The sequence below is a fragment of the Aulonocara sp. 'chitande type north' Nkhata Bay genome, linkage group LG3 (assembly GCF_057382095.1).
Source record: "Aulonocara sp. 'chitande type north' Nkhata Bay isolate Kocher_YH1m ecotype deep benthic linkage group LG3, A_spYH_male_GT1.1, whole genome shotgun sequence".
NCBI classification, from domain to species: Eukaryota; Metazoa; Chordata; class Actinopteri; order Cichliformes; family Cichlidae; genus Aulonocara; species Aulonocara sp. 'chitande type north' Nkhata Bay.
Genome location: NC_141346.1, coordinates 20,405,001 through 20,429,478, shown reverse-complemented (window position 1 = coordinate 20,429,478; position 24,478 = coordinate 20,405,001). Strand labels below are relative to the sequence as shown.

Here is a 24,478-nt window from a genome sequence, read left to right as displayed (position 1 = left end):
TTGTCCTTTTTTTTTGCCTTTTCGTCAAGTCTGTCTTTGTACGGACCTGCCGTGTTGTCCGTCGTTTTGTACATAACTGTTTTTGGGGTAAATAAAATGCAAGTAGGGATTAAAACCACAGAATTAATGATTACCGGTGCTGGAAATACTAGCGCTTGATGCAGTGTTTTGATTTTGTTGCCACGGGTACCCACAAAGCAATGCACGAAGGTCACGTGGTCTGTCAATCTCTATCAGAAATACACTAAGAGAAGCTGGTGTGTTCTTTATACTTTAAGTGATAGTAGGTTGAGTTTGGGTTTTGGTGGCCAATTTTCCCTAGGACTGAAACATTTGTATGTTTGTGTATACCTGTATGGGTCGACCCAGTCCATATACAGCTGTGGAGATCCAGGCCTCCCTCCTCAATTTGGTCCAAGATGGCCGACCATGGTTCTCTTCAAACAGACACCGCTCCACAACAGTCTTAGAGGCAGAGACGGTAGAAAATGTACAAAAAAGCCCGTTTTTACTCCAAACACAAACTATGTTCAAGCACAGGAAAAAGTATTATATTCAACTTAGTTAAATACTGAAAATGTTAAAACCAACCAGACTGTAAGAGGCCTTGTAGTTTTCCAGTCAAAAAGCATTTATACCTGTGTTCAGTGCAGTTCTTTAAATCTGCAAATTCATCCATTTTCTTGTCCTTTCTGAGATGAGCAAAAGTGGAGAGAATGGCCTCATTTAGGAAACTATCTCCAGCCTTTCCAGCAAGGCATTCCCAGTCCAGTCCTGTTTCTGTCCCAGGTCTCCTCACAGCTGGACATGCCCAAAACCCCTGACCTAGTCCATCAAAGTCTAGATGTGCAGGAGATCTCCTATTCAGGTGCTCAAACCATGTCAGCTGGTTCCTCTATTACAGTGGTTCCCAAACTTTTTTTGCTGCCTTTGTTTTACAACACGCACGCACACGCACAAACACATCCTCCAACCACACACGCCCATATTTTGCTCCATTGCGGTTTCTTTCACACCTCAAACATTTAGTAAACAACTAAGCAAATACAAGTAACTTGCAATAAATTACAGGCAGTAAGAAAGTAAACTATTACACTACGTCCACAACTACATGGGTATTTTTGAAAACGCAGCTGTTTCGTTCACACATAAACAGCATTTCGAATCACTGAAAACTGAGATTTTTTTAAAACTCCTTTTTTTCCGTTTACGTGTGGATGAGTGTCAGAGATTTACAGTTAACAAACAGTCAGGTGAATAAACAACAATGAGACACTTGTGTAGGTTAACGTGCTGCACGGGTGAAAAGCTCAGAGCAAATCACACCGAACTGAAGTATTCGTTTATTTTTATAGGTTACATCGTCAATATGCAAATATAATCACATTTCCTGTTACGCAGGTCCTGATGTCTGTCTGCATGCAAGCTGTGTGTGTGTGTGTCACAGAGTATGTGTGTTGCAGGTCAATTTCTAAGAATAATATAATGCAAGTCAACTTCTGCGGATATGTATTTCTGTACTGATCTCTTGTCAGCGTCACAGGGTCAGCTTCCTGTTTCAACAGAAAGCTGTGTCTGGTGAAATATGTATAACATAACATTTGAAGCATAATCAAATAAAACAATAAAAATTCCTTAACAATGAGGAATACAGAGTTTGTCACGCAACGTCAAAGGTATGTGCCTTTTTTCACGTCACGCTGTGCGCACGTTGTTTACATGAGATGAATTGCAGAATGGCAGATAGAGACAAAATACTGTTAATCTTACTGTCTACAGGTTTTACACACTAACATATACAAACGCAGTTACTGTCCCTCCATTTAGAAAGGCAGAGGCGTCACGGTGTGATTATTTTACTGTATGTGTAATAATATTCAACATTGCTATCAATGCATTTTTCAAAAAATGCCTCTCTGTGCAAAATGGGTTTAAAAACATAAACAACTGTGGGATACTGTTTGTCCGTGATTGGGAGAGCACAGTGCTGCTCCCGTCCTTAATTGGAAAACCAATCCTGCACGGGAGACCTACCTTGGCACTTGTGCAGGTGAAACCAAAGGGCAAATATGCTTCACCAGATTTTCTAGTCTTTGGCTTAGAATGAAGTTGGTTTGGAAACATATTCAGCGATGCTTCATCTCCTGCTTTGCATTTCTGTGGGCGCCCTGTGCTAGCAGTGTCCAAGAGTTTTGTTTTTTCTCTCCCCCCCCCCCCCCCCTTTTCATACCGCCCCCCCCTGCATTGGCTCTGTCTTGGTGATGAGCGTGTGGGCCTGAGGGTCCACGATAGAATCTTCCAGGACGTAGACGGTCTACGTCCTGGAAGAACCTTTGGAGTTAGTTGGATCTTTGCAACGTAACCCTTAGTAAACATTCACTATTTGTTAATTCACTCTACCTTGGAGTCTTTATTTGAATCATAATGTACAGCACAGTGTTTTGAACAAGAAATGGACCCTGAGGACTCGTGTAGAGGATGACAGAGAGGACATGATTTACACCACTCTGGTGTTCACTAACTGCTTTCTGGCATAGCTCAGCTAATGGACTCGTTACTAAACAATCTTTATACCTTGATCCTATCTGCTCACTCTGAGCAGGGATTGAATGATACGCATGATGATGTTGGCGTCTCACTAACTTTGTCCTCTCCATCTCTGTTGTGGAGATTATTCGAATAAATTGAGTCTGATGTTCATCTTTGGATCATTTTATCTAAATTAAAAACCAAATATTCTTTCATAAAGGAAGATTTCTATCATCATTATGTGTACGCCAGCAACTCTGTAACTAATTATTGACAGTAGCATCCAGTTTATCTCCAAATGAAACCTGCAGTGATATTTGAGGAACACATAAAAGAGTTATTGATAAGGACTGTTTTATTATAGTATTTCCTGTGTTGTTATTGAAATCAATGGACAATCTGGTTGCTCAGATGAGGATATGCATCATGCACTTTCCCTCACAGATACTGACATGTTACTTTAAATAGTGTCCAGTAGATGGTAAAAATAACATCATGTGACTGGGAGTGGATTCATTAATCGCTTCTTATCTTCCTGACTGAGCACAAACCTCTGAGAACATTGAGGATTAAAATACAATTTTAAAAAGCTAATGTTAAAATGTACGATTTGCTAATGCTGATATCTTACAGCTTTCTCCGTAATTCGCACATTGAACTTTCCTTACATTGTCCAACTCATGTGAAAGAGGATTCTATGTGGATATTGTTGCAGCAAATGCATGTGTGTCTGTAAATGTCATTTTGTGTGTGCACCTAAATCCATGTCTGTACTTGGATTGCTAAATGTGTAGAGGATTTCACAAACATGTGACTCAAAGTAAGTAAATGTCCGTGTTTTTTACTGTCTCTGTTTTTTGTTTTTAGGCAGAAAGTCAACAAATCACTGAGTTGTTAAAAATCTTTATTTTCAGATATAGACACTGACAGTATGCTGATGATGATCTTCTCCATCTGTGCTTTACATCTGATATCTGTAGAGGAATCCACAGATGTGTAAGTTTACGTCAGGTAGTGTCCATGTTTTCTGTTACCAATGGCGTGTCCAGCGGGGTGGCCTGGGGGGGCACAGGCCACCCCCCAAACCAGACTGGCCACCCCTGGTGCCACCCCAAAGGCAAAACAATAAAATTCAATCAAATATCAAATGTCCGATTATGTTTTCACGGTGACGCTCAGATATCCGAGTGTAAGTGAATGCAGCATCGCTTCTGCGCTATGTGCATCACGTTAGCAAAGGTAGGAGAGCCAAGCACGAAAGACGTCACTGCAGGAAACAATTTTTCGGTGAAAGAAAATGAGGACAGAATAAATGTCCCGGTAAGTAATATCAAGTTTGTTGAGTTTAGTAAACTTCGGTGAAATTAGAATACCAAGGAAAAAAATAACACTTAAAGAATTATTGCAGCTGTGGAATATTTCAGACAGTATGCTACTGAGGGCAGCTAACATAAGAGTTATGAGTTATAAGATAATCTAAGTCGTAACATTGCTGTATGGAGCTGCAGATTTGGTTGCAGGTTAACATAGCTGGACTGGCCATCGGGCATACCGGGCATATCCCCAGTGACTTATTTTTTATTTTTTTTGTAATGGCATGAACAATGAGAGGTGGTGGATTGGCCAGATGCAGGTCGATGTGTAGAAATAGCCACCACCAAACAACGGAGTTATGACGGGGCTTCCACAGAGGCAACAGGTGGATGAGGGAAGGGGAGGCAGGAGGAGAGACCCGAAGCAGCCGCCAGTCCGAGTGTCAAGTGAACTGAACTTCAGGTAAGAAGTTATGACCTGCAGTCTATCTGGGTCAGATATAAACCAAGTTTAGGTGGAGTTTATTTTCATGTTGCTGACTTTTTACTGTCAGTTGCAATAACTCATACTGCGTTCTAGCCAGTTTGACGGAGTTTTTATACAGCTGGGTGGGTGCTATGATGTTACTGATAGTGAACTTTATTTTATTCATAAGGTTAGTAGAGTTGCCAACGGCTCCTTAAAAAAATGGAATGGTCCCTCATTCAGAGAAAATATTACGCGTTTCGTATTGAGCTGAGAAGAGACGCAGTTTGTCCCGGACTTTAGCTAGAATGGAAAAAAGACACAAAGCTGGATTTATTCTGTCTTTATGCTGCACAGCTGCCTCTTCTCTCATTCTCTCCCCCCTCCCTCTCCTGTTGCTACTTCAATCATGAAACTGATCAATGATCAGCTGATCGTCTCTCTTGTTTGTTTATCGCCCACTTTGCGCCAGAAAGAGGAAACCAGCAGATATTGCGCTAAACAACAGCAGCAGTTTAAGCTTGATCAGCTGTTGTTAGAATGTATTTAATATTAATTTCTAGTATCAGCTGATGTTTGCTGGAGCCACAGCTGTAAAGCTGCTGGTCATGATGTCTGTTTAGATATGTGGTGAGAGGGAAACATGAAGATGAAACCAGGAGATGTCCTTACTGAATCATCAGAGCTGAACAGGTGATGGAGAAACAGGTTTACCTTTTAGGTGACATGAATGAGTTGAAGGGAAGTTATGAACTGTTTCTGAGAGACAAATAACACCAGGATCCTTTTTTATGTAGCTGACAGCTGGTAACTGTGCAGGGGCGGGTCTAGCAAAGTTTTGCCAGGGGGCCAGGTAGGGCATTAACAGGGAAAGGTGGGCACAAAGAAATACTTTTCTTTCTTATTCTCATTTAAAATACCTAGTTTTTATTAAATAATTATCTAAATCTTACAACCAAAGTTTTTATCTGACGTAAAATGTATAGAAATCATACATATACCAACAAGACTGTACATCACTGTCACAACAGCATTTGTTTTCATTCAAAGGCTTTATGGTTTTAATACCTGGTGGGTCGGTCTGTAGTAAAAATGCCCAATTTTTTTGTCCCAGTCCAGCCCTGGAGGTTAATACTGGCAGTGTCACCATGCCAGCTGACTGTATTTTATCATCAGCCAGTGTTGTTCTTTATCAATATTACCAAAGTTTACCATAAGGCAGCATAGAAAGTATTTACTTGCTTTCAGGTTTTATTCAAATGTTAGTCTTTTCATTTGTTTCCCCACTTTTTTCCTGTTTCAAAATCAAACACCAGTTTGTGAGAAGATTATCTTCTTTTTTTAACAGGCAGATAAAGTTTTGCATTGGCATTGGCTAATTTGTCAATTGTTTGTTACAAATGTTCGTATTTTAATTTTCAAAAATGTTTTTGCCCAAAACATATGTGCACTATATGTCAGTAAAAATACTATGCAAATATTGATGTCCTTGAATGCTGAGTAAACACTGACAAAGCACTGATTGTATCTCTTGTACTTTATCAACGCAGTATCTAAAAACTTTGCACCGTAGTGGTTAAAATCTCATTCTAATAAGAGTTAAAAGTGCATTTGGTTATTAGGTTTATAGGATTATTGAATTATGGTTAAGGGTTGGTAGAATTTTTTTTTTAAACATTATCTGCCAATTAAATCTGCCACCCTTCTCCAAATCTGTGCCCCTACCTGGCCCCCCCAACAAAAATTTTCTAGACACGCCACTGCGTAGACCGCCCGAGCCATGTGCATGGGGAAGACCCGCTCCGCCCAGCCCGGCAGGCGGTTGGTCTTCGTCAGCAGTCGCCTGGACAGCAGGTGGTTGGGTTGAGTTCCTCTTCATGTTTAAGTTTGTAGAATAAAATTCCTGTCCCGTTGGTATGAACACTCACTGACTTTGATCACGGCAAGCAAGAGAGGATAGGACAGTCGTGCCAAAGTCCCCATTAACAGGACATAGACAGCTGATTGTGCCTGCATTAGTGCCTGAAAATCCGGGTAGCTTTAAATTCTAACAGTGTGTTTAAATGACTTTAGTTTTCATACCACAAAAAGTTTTCAGACGCTAGTTTTCAGACACCAAATGAAAACCGTTGGGGTGAGCACGTTTTTAAATATGCAATTGTTAACAGTAGAATCTAAAGTTGCCACTTTAGTGAAAAAATGACTTTGCGTTGGCCGGGAATTGAACCCGGCTCAATTGCTTGGAAGGCAGCTATGCTAACCTCTATACCACCAATGCTCACATTAGGAGAGTGGAAAGTAGAGCGACTTATCCTGTGATTAACACAATACTAGTACTTCTATGCAATGCTTTTCATCATAGCATTTGTTTACTGTAAAAACTGTTAGCTGCGACCGTTATTAGGTGTTGCTACAGCTCCGAGGCCAGCATTGCTAATCCCTTTGTTTTATAACCGCACTTCACCAGCGGGCTCAAGCTAGTTAGCTGTTTAACGCGGTCGCCGGTCGCCGCTTCGTCATAGTCTTCTTTTTTTTTAATCTAAATGCTGAAGTCAGCGTCCGAGGCTCTAAACACCCTCTACCGTAAACGTCGCAGTCTGTTGTAGCTGCTGAGGAAGCTAACAGCTTCGGCTAGCCAAGTAACGGACGTACCTAAAGCGCGTGTTTCTCAAAGCCCGGCGGACTGTAAGGGAGCCGGCATGGATAAAACACAGCAGCGGGGCAGCTCGGGGGTTTCTTTGTAGCAGCTGCTTATTTGAGACAGAAACAAAGAAGAAAAAAAGTGGACCCAGGCGGTCATACGTGCACTTACCGCCTTTTTCCACCAGATGGCAGACTAGACAAGCAGAAATCAGGTCGCGCTGCTTGGTAAACGGTTCACGACTAAATCCACATGATCTGCAGACCGCATGAAGTTTGGAGGTCTGTGGCAACTCTGCAAAAATTTGGTGCCCTTTGTGCACTCACTCTATCAATTTACATGATTTACATATTTTAGTCTAGGCAACCCAAAATGTGACGTTCACATATGTGGACGCCAGGTTCTAGGAGGTTAAAGAAGTCCAGACGCTTTTCCTTCCAAGCTCCTTAGATCACAATACAGTTTCTCTCAATCTTTTAAAGTGTAAATCTGTCTGTACTTGCTGGTACCACTTCTGTCTGTTGCACTTATTTACTCTAGGATGGGTGTCAGCTAACAGAAAAGGAGTAAATACTTTTTTCCATTGTTACAAAATAAAATAATAAATAAATAACTATACTGTACAGGCAAAAATATACTACAGACACTTTTCAGTTGTGAATTGAAGCAGGCCTGGTCAGATTTAGATCAAATCTAAGTTTCAGGTGATATATCCACTTAGACTATGGTTTAAAGATCTAATGTTTAAGAGAATAAAGTTGTTATGATGAGATTGAGCAGTGATTGATCACCTGGACTTGCTTGATACCCTGCACTTGCCACAGAATTCCTATCACATAAGCTGGCCCTGAAGACCTGCACTTCATGTTGTTGATGAAAAAAAGACAGTTGAAAAATGCAAGAAATGTTTAAGAAATTCTAAGATTTTTTTTTTCTTGGGCAGCACGGTGGCACGGTGGTTAGCACCTTTGCCGCACAGCAAGAAGGTCCTGAGTTCAATTCCAACATCAGGCCGGGGTCTTTCTGTGTGGAGTTTGCATGTTCTCCCCGTGTTTGCGTGGGTTCTTTCTGGGTTCCGGCTTCCTCCCACCGTCCAAAGACATGCAGCTTGTGGGGATAGGATAATTGGATAATCCAAATTCGGAGTATGTGGCAGGGACTAAACACGATCACAGACTTTAGAGGGAAAACCAGCACACCGCAGACCACGGCCTCTCTGTGTGAGGATCTAAACGTATTCTACGCTAGATTCGACACAGCGAACACCATGAGACCGGACAGTGTGCGCACCGCGGATGACGTCAGTGCGCACACTGTGTCTGAGGAGGATGTGCGGAAGTGCTTCAGGAAGGTGAACGCACGCAAAGCTACTGGTCCGGACGGGATTCCCGGCCGCGTCCTCAGGTCATGCGTGGCTCAGCTGGCTGGAGTGTTCACGCACATCTTCAACCTTTCCCTCTCTCTGTCTGTAGTCCCAGCCTGCTTCAAAATGGCCACCATCGTCCCTGTACCCAAATCCTCCACCATCTCCTCATTGAACGACTGGCGACCTGTAGCCCTGACCCCCATCGTAAGCAAATGCTTCGAGAAGCTGGTCAGGGACTTCATCTGCTCTGCACTACCCGACTCACTGGACCCTCTACAGTTTGCATACCACCACAACAGGTCCACTGATGATGCCATAGCCCTGACACTACACACTGCCCTGTCACACCTGGAGAAGAGAGACACGTATGTGAGAATGCTGTTTGTAGATTACAGCTCAGCATTCAATACCATCGTTCCCTCGAAGCTGGACAGGAAACTGCAGGATCTAGGACTGAGCAGCTCCCTCTGCAGCTGGATCCTTAGCTTCCTGTCTGACAGACGCCAGGTGGTCAGACTGGGCAGCATCACCTCATCCCCCATCACACTGAACACTGGTGCTCCACAGGGGTGTGTACTGAGCCCTCTCCTGTACTCACTCTACACCTACGACTGCACAGCCACTAACAGCTCCAACATCATTGTGAAGTTTGCAGACGACACTACAGTGGTGGGTCTTATCACCAACGGTGATGAGACGGCTTACAGGGAGGAGGTCAGCGCCCTGACCCACTGGTGTCAAGACAACCATCTCACCCTCAACGTCGCAAAGACAAAGGAGTTGATAGTGGACTTCCGGAGGTGCAGAGAAGTACACACCCCCATCACCATCAACGGCGCTGCTGTGGAGAGAGTGAGCAGCTTCCGGTTCCTTGGAGTACATCTGGCTGAGGATCTTACGTGGTCAGTACACACAAACAAAACAGTGAAGAAGGCGCAGCAGCGCCTCTTCTTTCTCAGGAGACTGAAAAGATTCGGCATGAGCCCCCGCATCCTCAGGACCTTCTATCACTGTGCCATTGAGAGCATCCTCACTGGATGCATCACCACCTGGTATGGCAACAGCACCGCCTACAACTACAAAGCTCTCCAGCGAGTAGTGCGGTGCTCTGAACGGATAATTGGAGGTGAGCTTCCCTCCCTCCAAGACATCTACAGGAAGCGCTGCCTGAGGAAAGCGGGGAGGATCATCAAGGACTCCAGTCACCCCAGCCATAAACTGTTCAGACTGCTTCCATCAGGAAGGAGGTTCTGCAGCATCCGGTCCCGTACCAGCAGACTGAGAGACAGCTTTTTCCATCAGGCCATCAGACTGCTGAACACGTCATAGACACCTCAGCTTCACTACTGGAACTTCAACATTATGCACTACATACTGTATATAAATGCCACTTGTTCTGCACATATTCAACTCTGTATATTTTATATATTTTATTATTATTATTATTATTATTATTATTATTATTTTTTTTTTTTACTATTTAATTTGTAAAAATGTGTATACACACACACACACACACACACACACACACGTAGGAAAATATTTAGTATACACATCCAGAAATGCATACACTAATATATATTGTACATATATTTATTAGTTTCAGGTTGGCCATTCTTGTATTTTGCTCGTTTGTGTTGTTGTGTTTGCACATCTCTGTTGCTTGTGGAGCTCGCACACAAGAATTTCACTCGCATGTGCTGTGCCAGTGTGCCTGCACATGTGATGTGACAATAAAAGTGATTTGATTTGATTTGATTTGATTTGAAATTACCACTAGGTGTGAATGTGCGAGTGAATGTGAGTGCGAATGGTTGTCTGTCCCTGTGTGTTGGCCCTGCGACAGACTGGCAACCTGTCCAGGGTGTACCCCGCCTTGCGCCCTATGACAGCTGGGATAGGCTCCAGCGCCCCCCACGACCCTGAAAAGGATAAGCGGAAGCGAATTGATGGATGGATTTTTTTTTTCTTTCGCAATCACTGTTTAAACAGAACTACCAAAAGAGCTGTACAGGAAAGGAGTGTCTCCTGTCTGGTAAAATACCATGAATTCAGTCCAGGTTAAATGACTCAATAATATGGGCTGCACCCCATAAAGTAAAGCAAACTTATCTTGTAGTTATGTTCTAAAATTAACCCGCAATAGGTGAAATCTGTGAAGTAGCCAACTTTATTTTTATACAATTATTATAGATGTTTTAAGGCTGTAGAACCCCTCACAACACACTTTATACACTTTTCTCAGACAGGCATGAACATTTTCACACTTTTCTCTCTTGTTTAAAGACTCTCAAAGTTCAAACCTTTGTAGAAAAATAAGTCCAGTATTATAGAATGAAACCAAAGACACCCGCAGGTGACTTTGACGGTGCAAAATGTTTCATCGCCATTGTTGTGTTTGTTGGCGAGAAAACTTACAAACACACAGTACAGCACTTCAAAGCCACACTGGTAGCAATCAAAGATTTATTTAAACTTGACAAGCTGGACACATTCTGTAATGTACAGGAGACACGGCACGAGATTGATTGACAATGGTCACCCTGTACACCTCTGACTTCTGCTACAACTCTGAATTATGCCACATTCAGAAGTTTGCAGATGACACAGCCATCATGGGGCGTATCTGGGATGATCAGGAAGAGGAGTACAGAAGTCTTTGTCGCATGGAGTCACACAAACCACCTGCAACTCAACACCTCAAAGACTAAGGAACTGGTTGTGGACTTCGGGAGGTCCAGAGAAGGTTCCCTGCCGGTTCAGATAGAGGGGGAGGAGGTGGCGGTGGTCAACAAGTACAAGTACCTCGGGCTGTGGGTGGACAACAAACTGGACTGGTCATGCAACACAGAGCACCTGTATAAAAAAGCCCAAAGCCGACTGTACTTCCTCAGGAGGCTGAGGTCTTTTAACATCTGCAGGAAGCTCCTGAGGATGTTTTACCAGTCAGTGGTTGCTGGAGTACTTTTCTATGCTGTGGTGTGCTGGGGGAGCAGCACAGCAAAGAAGGACTCATCAAGGCTGGAGAAACTGATCAGGAAGGCTAGCTCTGTGGTCGGCATGAAGCTGGACACTCTGGTGACAGTGGCAGAGAAAAGGACACTAAAAAAACTGCTGGACATTATGGACAATGCTGGGCATCCTCTGCACACGGCCATAAACAACCAGAGGAGTCTGTTCAGTGACAGGTTGCTTCTCCCAAAGACAAGAACCAACAGACTTAAAAACTCCTTTGTCCCACACGCCATCAGACTGTTTAACTCCTCTCTGGAGGGGAGAGGGAGGGGAAACAGGAGGACAAAGGAGGGGGGAAGAACTAAGCTGTAGTGCCTCTTCACTTCACTGTGCAATACTTTTAGTGCAATACTCTTGTTAATAGTCAACGGTGCAATAGACTCCATACTTTAAATGTGCAATTCACTTGTATTTTTATTTGTATTCCTATTTATTCTATTTATCCCCTTCATATATTTTATTTATATATGTCTCTGTATTTATATATGTGTGTGTGTGTGTATGTGTATATATAATATTCTGCTCACGCTCTGTAACTTCTGTCGGTGCTGTGCTTTTGGAAACCGAATTTCCCAGAGGAACCCACCCGAGTGATTAATAAAGTCTTATCTTATCTTATCTTATCTCTCTCTTATCTGGTCTACAGCCAATCAGGATGCAGAACACAATGTGCTGAAAAAAAAAAAGAAGAAGAAAAAGAAAAAACTACGGAGCCCTGCAAGGGACATGGGAGAACAAAAATGAAGATGAACTTTTGCGAGATTTCGCAAAAGTAACTCGGGATCTCGCAAACGTTTTGCGAGATCTCGCAAAATAGGCTGCATCCTTCAGAGGCTGCCAGCTTGAAGCTGACGACCCAGGTGACGAAGGCTGGCCCAATTCAAAGGCTGCTCCAAATGTGTCCTTTGTGGGCCAGCCTTTTCAGGCGAGAATGTAGCTGTGTACACTTCAAATATCTGCTTGTTTTATTAAGACATCACATATTTGCAAAGGTGCTCCAACGTTTTTGGAGATGTCTGTTACCCACCAGTTTGAAGTTTTGCGAGATCTCGCAAAAGTTCATCTTCATTTTTTTTCTCCCATGTCCCCTGCGGGGCTCAGTAAAAAACAAAGCATGCAAAATTTCATGCGAAACAGCAAGGCAGCGAAAGGTGAAACGTGTTATAGTGAGGGACCACTGTATTGAAAAATTAATTACAGGCAAGGCAAGGCAAATTTATTTGTATAGCACAATTCAACAACAAGGTGATTCAAAGTGCTTTACAGAGACATTAGAAACAAAAACAGATAAAAGGCATGATTTAAAATTGATTAAAACAAGCAAGCAAACAAACTAACTAATTAACAAACAAACTGCCACCAGAAGTTCTTAGGTGGCTGCCTCAAAACTGTTTTGCATTCTCCTGTGTCGCATACTGTTGTTGGAGCGACAGTTGAGGCTCATCAGCGTCGTGTTTCTGGCACAGGTTGTGTTGTTCACACCTGTTCGCGCGATCCGAACCCTTATCGTAAGGGGAGCTACCAGTCCCTCTGCGGACGAGCTACTTTCTATTTTAAATTCCCTGGATTTAAAATACTCTCTAGACCCAGTCTAGACCCAGCTGGGGAGCTACCCAGAGCTCTAAACCCACAAAAGGGGAGCTACCAGTCCTTCTGCGGACGAGCTACTTTCTATTTTAAATTCCCTGAATTTAAAATACTCACTAGACCCGGGGCCCGTTCTTCGTACGTCGCTCACTACATCCAAGATCAAATGACACATCCAAGACCAAACCATCGCGCTAACCGTGAGCTCGCTAATCCGGTTCCCCGAACACACCTGCTGTTGACGATTAGTACAGCTGGCTGAAGTAATGTGCGATCACTGGGTGTCATAAAAGGGGATACGTATCGATAGCAGAAACAGTGATCGGCAACCCTCTGATTGGTCGGCGAAAATGTCGAAGGAGCGCGCTCGGTATTTTTCGGCAGCAGAGCAAGAACTCTTGAGTGAGGGATTTCAGGAGTTTCAGAGTTTAATCAGAACGCAAGGGAACACTGCAAAGGCTGCAAAAGCAAGGAGAGAGGGCTGGCAGAAAGTTGCTGACAAATTAAACTCGTAAGTAATCTAATAATAACAATAATAATGGAGTGGATTGATATAGCGCTTTTCAAGGCACCCAAAGCACTTTACAATGCCACTATTCAGTCACTCTCACATTCACACACTGGTGGAGGCAGCTACGGTTGTAGCCACAGCTGCCCTGGGGCAGACTGACAGAAGCCAGGCTGCCATATCGTGCCATCGGCCCCTCTGGCCAACACCAGTAGGCGGTAGGGTAGATGTATTATATTACACTATATTATCCAATATTATATTACATTATATTATATTATGTTACATTATATCCTCTTTCACATTAGAGCCACAACAGGACCCACTAGAACATGGGAACAAGTAAAAGTGAAATATGAGAATATTCTACAGAATGGTAATATTTATCACTTATATTGCTTTTCGTCTCTTGGAAAGAGACCCTGAAATAATCTGTTTGTTTGTTTGTTTATAACAGCAACCAAGAAAAGGGCAGAGCAAAAAAAGACAGGTGGTGGTCCTGCACCCCCTCGTCAACAAGTTGGTTAAGTAAATAATACCCTCACGGGAATATCGATATCTCTCAATGACCACACTGTCGCGCTGAGCTAAAGGATCCTGTCTATCCCGCAATATACGCTGGATTCTGAAGACTCTCCTTATCAATCTTGCACCTTCCGCAATGGGTGGCTCGCGTATACGGACAGGACATGGCTGCGACAGACTTCCCAAATCCACCTTCGCTTTTATAGCCGTGGTCTCTCATCTTGATTACACGAAGTAATTTACAATTACTACTCTGAAATATGGATAACATCTGTAATAATCACATACATGTAATAGAATGTTAATAGTACATTTCCCTTTTTTGGGGAATGACCTGTATGTATCTGTGTGACATCAATACAAGGATCAAGTGCTGCATTATCTTTAGTTACATTGATGTTATTTATTTATGGTGAAACAGTGGTGGAATATCGCTGTTGCTTTCGTATAAATGAAGCGGACATACCTGCGTGGCCGCGATCTAATCCTGTTTACATAAAGTAAACCTGCTCCCGAGCAGGTTTACGCTTACGGCTCTGTTGCTATGACAGCAAGTCCCGGATGAGCTTCGGGGAACCGAACGATCCAAGATCACGCGAAATCGTCAACAATCTAATCCAGCTAACCTACTTAGTGAGGTACGAAGAACGGGCCCCCAGTCTAGACCCAGCTGGGGAGCTACCCAGAGCTCTACAAACAAACAAACAAAACAGTATATAAAATCTAAACAGATAAAATCAGAACAGTCAAAGTGCTTTACAGAGACAGAAACAAAAACAAATAAAAAGCATGATTTAAAATTGATTAAAACAAGCAAACAAACAAACAAACTAATTAACAAACAAACAAACAAACAAACAAACAAAACAGTATATAAAATCAAAACAGATAAAATCAGAACAGTAGATAAAATCAGTAGTTAACGTAAGTTTTGAAATTTAAGCTTAAAAGTGTGGATTTGGTGCTTTATTCAAATGCAGCTGAGAATAGGTGAGTCTTCAACCTGGATTTAAATAAACTGAGTGTTTCAGCTGATCTGAGGCTTTCTGGGAGTTTGTTCCAGATATAAGGAGCACAAAAGCTGAATGTAGCTTCTCCGTGTCTGGTTCTGACTCTGGGAACTGATAAGAGACCTGATCCAGATGACCTGAGGGATCTGGAAGGTTCATACTGGGTCAGGAGGTCACTGATGTATTTTGGTCCTAAACCATTCAGAGCTTTATAGGCCAGCATCAGAACTTTAAAGTCTATCCTCTGACGGACAGGCAGCCAGTGTAAAGACCTCAGAGCTGGACTGATGTGGTCCACTTTTTTGGTCTTAGTGAGGACTCGAGCAGCAGAGTTCTGAATGAGCTGTAGTTGTCTGACTGATTTTTTAGGTAGACCTGTAAAGATGCTGTTACAGTAATCAAGCCTACTAAAGATGAATGCATGGACTAGTTTTTCCAGGTCCTGTTGAGACATCAGATCTTTTATCCTTGAAATATTCTTGAGGTGATAGTAAGCTGACTTGGTTATTGTCTTAATGTGTTTTTCTAAGTTTAGGTCTGCATCCATCACTACACCCAAATTTCTCGCCTGGTTTGTGGTTTTTAGATGTATAGATTGAAGTTCTCTGGTGACCTGTAATCGTTTTTCTTTAGCGCCAAAGACTATTACCTCAGTTTTGTTTTTGTTTAGCTGGAGAAAATTGTGGCATAACCAGTCATTAATTTCCTCAATGCATTTACCAAGAGCCTGTACAGGACCTTGGTCTCCTGGTGACATTGTGATATATATTTGTGTGTCATCTGCATAGCTATGATAGTTTATTTTGTTGTTCTTTATAACCTGTGCCAGTGGGAGCATGTAAATGTTAAACAGAAGGGGTCCCAAGATGGAACCTTGGGGAACTCCACATGTGATACTTGTCTGCTCAGATGTGAAGTTACCTATTGATACAAAGTATTTCCTGTTTTCTAAGTATGTCTTGAACCAGTTTAGTGCATTTCCTGAAAGACCTGTCCAGTTCTCCAGTCGTTTGAGTAATATGTTGTGGTCAACTGTATCAAATGCTGCACTGAGATCCAGTAAAACTAAGACTGACATTTTTCCACTGTCTGTATTCAGACATATGTCATTAAACACTTTGGTCAGAGCGGTTTCAGTGCTGTGGTTCTGTCTAAAACCTGACTGGAAGGCATCATAGCAGTTATTCTGTTTTAAGAAGTAATTGAGCTGTTGAGAAACTGCTTTTTCAATGATCTTACTTAAAAATGGGAGATTTGAGATCGGCCTGTAGTTGTTCATTTGTGTCTTGTCAAGATTGTCCTTTTTTAGTATAGGTTTTATTACAGCAGTTTTTAGTGATTCTGGAAACACACCTGATAATAAAGAAAAGTTGACGATCTGTAACAGGTCTGACTCTAAAGTCTTTGAGACCTTTTTGAAAAAACTTGTTGGCAGGACATCTAAACAGCAGGAGGAGGAGTTCAGTTTACCTAAGATGTCCTCCAGGTCTTTGCTGTTAATCGGGTGAAACTGTTTCATGGTGTTTAAACAGTTTTTTGGTGGACACAGTACATATCCTGGATCTGCTGTTGATGTACCAATTGTTTGTCTGATTTTTTGGATTTTTTTCAGTGAAGAATTTGGCAAAGTCATTGCAGGCCATGGTCGAATGAAGTTCGGCTGCCACTGACACAGGAGGGTTTGTTAGCCTGTCAACTGTAGAAAATAAGACCCGAGCATTATGGCTGTTTTTAGTGATGATGTCAGAGAAGTAGGACCTCCTTGCGCTCCTCAGTTGTAAATTATAATTGTGAAGTTTCTCTTTATAGATGTCATAGTGAACCTGGAGGTTTGTTATTCTCCATCTGCGCTCAGCTTTCCTACACTCTCTTTTTTCATTTTTCACCAGTGTGGAGTTTCTCCATGGAGACTTTTTCCTTCCAGAGATAACCTTCACCTTAATGGGAGCAATAGTGTCCATTACATTTAACATGTTAGCATTGAAGCTATTGACGAGCTCATTGACTGACCCTCTGGACAGGTCAGGTGTTAATGGGAAGACCTGGTTAAAAATTGCACTACTGTGTTCAGTTATACACCGTTTTGTGATCACTGTTGTTGATATATTTATGTGGGCTGAGATTTTACTTTCAAAGAAAACGCAGTAATGATCAGACACGCCCACATCAGACACAGTAACCTACAGTATAATTTGTTTCTCCTTTCCTGTAAAATGCCTACAATTTAGGCCCTATTTAAAATTATTTATGCAGTACTTGAATGTAGTTAAATAAGAGTTATCCTCTTATTCGAGTGTACCTATTTTGCCTGGTGATTTTGTGTCATTATACACATTATACAAAGAAATTTAGAACCAAATTTTACATTTCATACTGGTGTTTACTATATTATACTATGTGTCTGTATCAATTATCAGTGTCTCCTTTGTCTCCTTCTTCTTGGCTTGGTAACATGTAACAACTGAACATGTTGGCATTTTACAATTATCCCCTCTTTCTGTCAGCATTATAGATTCAGCTGTGTTGTAAAGTTAATAGGCTAAATAGGATAAGTGATGTGTCCTAAAGTATCCTTTAGATCAATGACTAGATGCTGAAAAAAAAAAGAGCTCACCTCTTGGGTCGCAGTTGCCTTTGTCTTCATCCACACGTACACGGTTAATTTTTAAAACAGCTCCCCCAAGTTTCTTTAAATAAAATACCCCCATCCACATAAAACTAAAAAGAAAAACCCATCTCAAGCGTTGTCAAGACCCAAACAAACATATAACCCTAATCTGACTGAAAATCAGAATCAGAATCAGAATACTTTATTGATCCCTACGGGAAATTATTTTTTGTTACAGTGCTCCATTATAAACTAACATTAACAAGACATACACTACACTAACTAAGAATAACACAATATATACACACACACACACCTATATATACAGTGGGGCAAAAAAGGAATTTAGTCAGCCACCGATTGTGCAAGTTCCCCCACCTAAAATGATGACAGAGGTCAGTAATTTGCACCAGAGGTACACTTCAACTGTGAGAGACAGAATGTGAAAAAAAATCCATGAATTCACATTGTAGGATTTGTAAAGAATTTATTCGTAAATCAGGGTGGCAAATAAGTATTTGGTCAATAACAAAAATACAACTCAATACTTTGTAACATAACCTTTGTTGGCAATAACAGAGGTCAAACGTTTACTATAGGTCTTTACCAGGTTTGCACACACAGTAGCTGGTATTTTGGCCCATTCCTCCATGCAGATCTTCTCGAGAGCAGTGATGTTTTGGGGCTGTCGCCGAGCAACACGGACTTTCAACTCCCGCCACAGATTTTCTATGGGGTTGAGGTCTGGAGACTGGCTAGGCCACTCCAGGACTTTCAAATGCTTCTTACGGAGCCACTCCTTTGTTGCCCGGGCGGTGTGTTTTGGATCATTGTCATGTTGGAAGACCCAGCCTCGTTTCATCTTCAAAGTTCTCACTGATGGAAGGAGGTTTTGGCTCAAAATCTCACGATACATGGCCCCATTCATTCTGTCCTTAACACGGATCAGTCGTCCTGTCCCCTTGGCAGAAAAACAGCCCCATAGCATGATGTTTCCACCCCCATGCTTCACAGTAGGTATGGTGTTCTTGGGATGCAACTCAGTATTCTTCTTCCTCCAAACACGACGAGTTGAGTTTATACCAAAAAGTTCTACTTTGGTTTCATCTGACCACATGACATTCTCCCAATCCTCTGCTGTATCATCCATGTGCTCTCTGGCAAACTTCAGACGGGCCTGGACATGCACTGGCTTCAGCAGCGGAACACGTCTGGCACTGCGGGATTTGATTCCCTGCCGTTGTAGTGTGTTACTGATGGTGACCTTTGTTACTTTGGTCCCAGCTCTCTGCAGGTCATTCACCGGGTCCCCCCGTGTGGTTCTGGGATCTTTGCTCACCGTTCTCATGATCATTTTGACCCCACGGGATGAGATCTTGCGTGGAGCCCCAGATCGAGGGAGATTATCAGTGGTCTTGTATGTCTTCCATTTTCTGATGATTGCTCCCACAGTTGATTTTTTCACACCAAGCTGCTTGCCTATTGTAGATTCACTCTTCCCAGTCTGGTGCAGGTCTACAATACATTTCCTGGTGTCCTTCGAGAGCTCTTTGGTCTTGGCCATGGCGGAGTTTGGAGTCTGACTGTTTGAGGCTGTGGACAGGTGTCTTTTATACAGATGATGAGTTCAAACAGGTGCCATTCATACAGGTAACGAGTGGGGGACAGAAAAGCGTCTTACAGAAGACGTTACAGGTCTGTGAGAGCCAGAGATTTTCCATGTTTGAGGTGGCCAAATACTTATTTGCCACCCTGATTTACGAATAAATTCTTTACAAATCCTACCATGTGAATTCATGGATTTTTTTTTTCACATTCTGTCTCTCACAGTTGAAGTGTACCTCTGGTGCAAATTACTGACCTCTCTCATCATTTTAAGTGGGGGAACTTGCACAATCGGTAGCTGACTAAATACTTTTTTGCCCCACTATATATATATATATATACACACACACACACACACACACATATATGTATATGTATATAGATAAAGTAAGTATGAACAAATGACTTATGAACAAATGACTTAATCTGTAACATAATAAAGTATAAAGAAACATAACCAGTGTTGGGAAGGTTACTTTTAAAATGTATTCCATTACAGATTACAGAATACATGCCCCAAAATGTATTCTGTAACGTATTCCGTTACGTTACTCAATGACAGTAACGTATTCTGAATACTTTGGATTACTTAATATATTATCATGCTTTTTACAACAACGTGAATGTACTATTGCTGTGTGATTTATTACTGTTACTGAAGGTTCGCGACTCCGAACTGTAGTAAAGGGACCTCTGACTAATACGGCGGGGTCCCTGTCGGCTCGTAGCCGAAAACTAGCTTTACTTTGTTGTCTGGGTCAACTTTTCTTGCGAGAGACCGAGAGAGGCGCTGAAAGGCTGCTCCAACGGAACTTATTGTTTTCGGAGGAAAACACGAACACGGTGTACAGTCGAGTCTTAACAGCTTACTTACAGCTGGGCTCGTCAGGCTCTCTTCTTGGCTGAAGTGGTTATTATTATATTTACATGCTTCCAGCTCCCGTTTTTGCTCGATGACAACTCGTACCTTTCCACTCCCCTTTTTCTCCCTCCTTGCGCTCACAGACACATAACGTGTATGGCGGTCCATTCTCCCTGCAACACGGACTACACTGCCCATGAAGCTACATTCTTTAGAGCTATGCTTGTAGCATTCTGCTTGTTAGCTTAGCACAACAACAACGAAAAGGCGCTCTCTCACCCAGGAAACACACAGTCGCAGAGAGAGAGAGCGTCGCCCTGTAACCATGACAACCGTAACGCTGCCGCCTGGAACAATAGAACGTAGCTGTCAAACAAAACCCAAACAGTCCTGACCCGCGACAAAATGAAACAGGAAAGTACCGCCGTGTAATCCATTTATTCTGAATACCACCTTTTTAAACGGTAACTGTAACGGAATACAGTTACTCATATTTTGTATTTTAAATACGTAATGGCGGTACATGTATTCCGTTACTCCCCAACACTGAACATAACTTAGTATTGGTCTTAATTTGCAGAATGTTTGATTTGCCGGCAACAAAACGCTTACACAAACAAACCCGGGATAGTGAGTGAAGCAATGTTACTTGACAAATAGCAAATCATAGCAAATACATAGAAATAGAATAATGTGTACAATGTGCAAAAAAAAGGTAAACACATATGGGACAAATGGAGAGCATTACAACTGCTTCTTCACTTTGTCACACAGCACAAATGAACCAGCTGCTAGTTAACGAGAGACACCCGGAATGGCTAACCGAAGGTCGGACGGTCCTGATCCCCAAGGACCCCAAGAAGGGACCGGTCCCCTCCAACTACCGACCAATAACCTGCCTCAGTACCACATGGTAGCTCCTGTCAGGCATTATATCGGCTAAGATGAACAGGTACATGGGTCAATACATGAGCAGGACACAGAAAGGAATTGGCAAGAATACCAGAGGCGCAAAACACCAGCTACTGGTAGACAGAACAATCAGCCGAGACTGCAAGACCAGACTGACCAACCTGTGCACTGCCTGGATTGATTACAAGAAGGCCTATGACTCAATGCTCCACAGCTGGATACTGGAATGCCTAGAATTGTACAAGATCAATGGGACCCTAAGAGCCTTCATCAGGAACTCAATGGGGATGTGGCACACAACACTAGAGGCCAACTCCAAGCCCATAGCACAAGTCACCATCAAGTGCGGGATCTACCAAGGAGATGCTCTGTCCCCACTGCTGTTCTGCATAGGCCTGAACCCCCTCAGTGAGATCATTAACAAGACTGGCTACGGATACCGACTACGGAACGGAGCAGTTGTCAGCCACCTCCTGTACATGGATGACATCAAGCTGTATGCCAAGAGTGAACGAGACATCGATTCACTGATCCACACTACCAGGCTATACAGCAATGACATTGGAATGTCGTTCGGACTGGAGAAGTGTAGTCGGATGGTAACAAAGAGAGGGAAGGTAGTCAGAACTGAGGGGATTGAACTACCAGAAGGCAACATTGCAGACATAGAGGACAGTTACAAGTACTTGGGGATCCCGCAAGCGAATGGGAACCATGAAGAGGCCGCTAGAAAAGCTGCAACCACCAAGTACCTGCAGAGGGTCAGGCAAGTCCTGAGGAGTCAGCTGAACGGTAAGAACAAGATCCGGGCCATCAACATGTACGCCCTGCCCGTGATCAGGTACCCTGCTGGGGTAATAGGCTGGCCAAAGGAGGAGATAGAAGCCACTGACATAAAGACAAGAAAGCTCCTTACCATGCATGGAGGGTTTCACCCCAAGTCCAGCACCCTGAGGCTGTACGCTAAGCGGAAGGAAGGGGGCCGGGGACTGGTGAGTGTCAGCACCACAGTCCAGGATGAGACAACGAACATCCAAGAATACATTGGGAAGATGGCCCCAACTGACCGAGTGCTCAGTAAATACCTCAGGCAGCAGAAACCCAAGAAAGAGGAGGGAGACGAGGAACCATCATGGAAGGACAGGCCCGCAGGGGCGTGCTGGGTGTTTTTATATAACACCCAGCACGCCCCTGCGGGCGGTTTTATCCTTCAAGCTCGGGTCCTCTACCAGAGGCCTGGGAGCTTGAGGGTCCTGCGCAGTATCTTAGCTGTTCCCAGGACTGCGCTCTTCTGGACAGAGATCTCCGATGTTGTTCCCGGGATCTGCTGGAGCCACTCGCCTAGCTTGGGAGTCACCGCACCTAGTGCTCCGATTACCACAGGGACCACCGTTACCTTCACCCTCCACATCCTCTCGAGCTCTTCTCTGAGCCCTTGGTATTTCTCCAGCTTCTCGTGTTCCTTCTTCCTGATATTGCTGTCATTCGGAACCGCTACATCGATCACTACGGCCGTCTTCTTCTGTTTGTCTACCACCACTATGTCCGGTTGGTTAGCCACCACCATTTTGTCCGTCTGTATCTGGAAGTCCCACAGGATCTTAGCTCGGTCATTCTCCACCACCCTTGGGGGCATCTCCCATTTTGACCTCGGGACTTCCAGGTTATACTCGGCACAGATGTTCCTGTACACTATGCCGGCCACTTGGTTATGGCGTTCCATGTATGCCTTGCCTGCTAGCATCTTGCACCCTGCTGTTATGTGCTGGATTGTCTCTGGGGCATCTTTACACAGCCTGCACCTGGGGTCTTGCCTGGTGTGATAGACCCCAGCCTCTATGGATCTTGTGCTCAGAGCTTGTTCTTGTGCTGCCATGATTAGTGCCTCTGTGCTGTCTTTCAGTCCAGCTTTGTCCAGCCACTGGTAGGATTTCTGGATATCAGCCACCTCCTCTATCTGCCGGTGGTACATACCGTGCAGGGGCCTGTCCTTCCATGGTGGTTCCTCGTCTCCCTCCTCTTTCTTGGGTTTCTGCTGCCTGAGGTATTCACTGAGCACTCGGTCAGTTGGGGCCATCTTCCCAATGTATTCTTGGATGTTTGTTGTCTCATCCTGGACTGTGGTGCTGACACTCACCAGTCCCCGGCCCCCTTCCTTCCGCTTAGCGTACAGCCTCAGGGTGCTGGACTTGGGGTGAAACCCTCCATGCATGGTAAAGAGCTTTCTTGTCTTTATGTCAGTGGCTTCTATCTCCTCCTTTGGCCAGCCTATTACCCCAGCAGGGTACCTGATCACGGGCAGGGCGTACGTGTTGATGGCCCGGATCTTGTTCTTACCATTCAGCTGACTCCTCAGGACTTGCCTGACCCTCTGCAGGTACTTGGTGGTTGCAGCTTTTCTAGCGGCCTCTTCATGGTTCCCATTCGCCTGCGGGATCCCCAAGTACTTGTAACTGTCCTCTATGTCTGCAATGTTGCCTTCTGGTAGTTCAATCCCCTCAGTTCTGACTACCTTCCCTCTCTTTGTTACCATCCGACTACACTTCTCCAGTCCGAACGACATTCCAATGTCATTGCTGTATAGCCTGGTAGTGTGGATCAGTGAATCGATGTCTCGTTCACTCTTGGCATACAGCTTGATGTCATCCATGTACAGGAGGTGGCTGACAACTGCTCCGTTCCGTAGTCGGTATCCGTAGCCAGTCTTGTTAATGATCTCACTGAGGGGGTTCAGGCCTATGCAGAACAGCAGTGGGGACAGAGCATCTCCTTGGTAGATCCCGCACTTGATGGTGACTTGTGCTATGGGCTTGGAGTTGGCCTCTAGTGTTGTACGCCACATCCCCATTGAGTTCCTGATGAAGGCTCTTAGGGTCCCATTGATCTTGTACAATTCTAGGCATTAGGGCTGGGCCATATTATACCGTTCACGGTAATACCGGTATAATGTTAGGCAACGATAGGAAAATGAAATATCGCGATAGAATATGAGTAAAACGCGCATGCGCAGTGCCTTTGTTTTCATACGCACATGGCCGATTGTTGAGTGAAACAGATGAACCAGAATTGGTTTGTAAAAATGGTGCAACTTCAGTGATGTGGAACTGGTTTGGTGTTTGTCCGTCAGATACACGACAAAGCACATTTTTTTGCAGAACATGCAAGCGGCCATCGTTATTGTCGTATTTGTCGGACTAAGATGTTCTTAAATCTGGGAGTAATCTGGGTCCTAAACTCCGTATACTTCAGGTCAAACAACACTGCAGCATCACTTAGAGTTAAAAACTTTCTAAATTCTTTCATCTTTAATAAAACGATCAGCATTGCTGCTTTACCAGGGGTAACTATGAAGTTTAACTTCCAGGCATCCATTAAAACAAAATTTATTACATTTAACGGAGTTAGAAGTTAGCAGGAAGCTAGCGGAAGTTAGTTCGCTAGTTTCGCTAGTTACCTAAGCATGATATAGCATGTTCTGACTGAGAGATTTCTGAAAAAATTCAAACGTACAGCTCTGCTATCACTTCCAAC

The 24,478-nt window shown here is 43.4% G+C and overlaps 1 protein-coding gene across 1 annotated transcript in view; it reads right to left on the bottom strand.

The window, feature by feature from the left end:
- LOC147334449 (PRELI domain-containing protein 1, mitochondrial-like) overlaps positions 1-24,478 on the bottom strand; it is a 37,062-nt gene that overhangs the window by 2,522 nt on the left and 10,062 nt on the right. Inside the window, exon 2 of the mRNA XM_086285928.1 lies at positions 352-465. Within this exon, the coding sequence (XP_086142054.1) occupies positions 352-465 (114 nt within the window). The remainder of the gene's footprint in view (positions 1-351; positions 466-24,478) is intronic.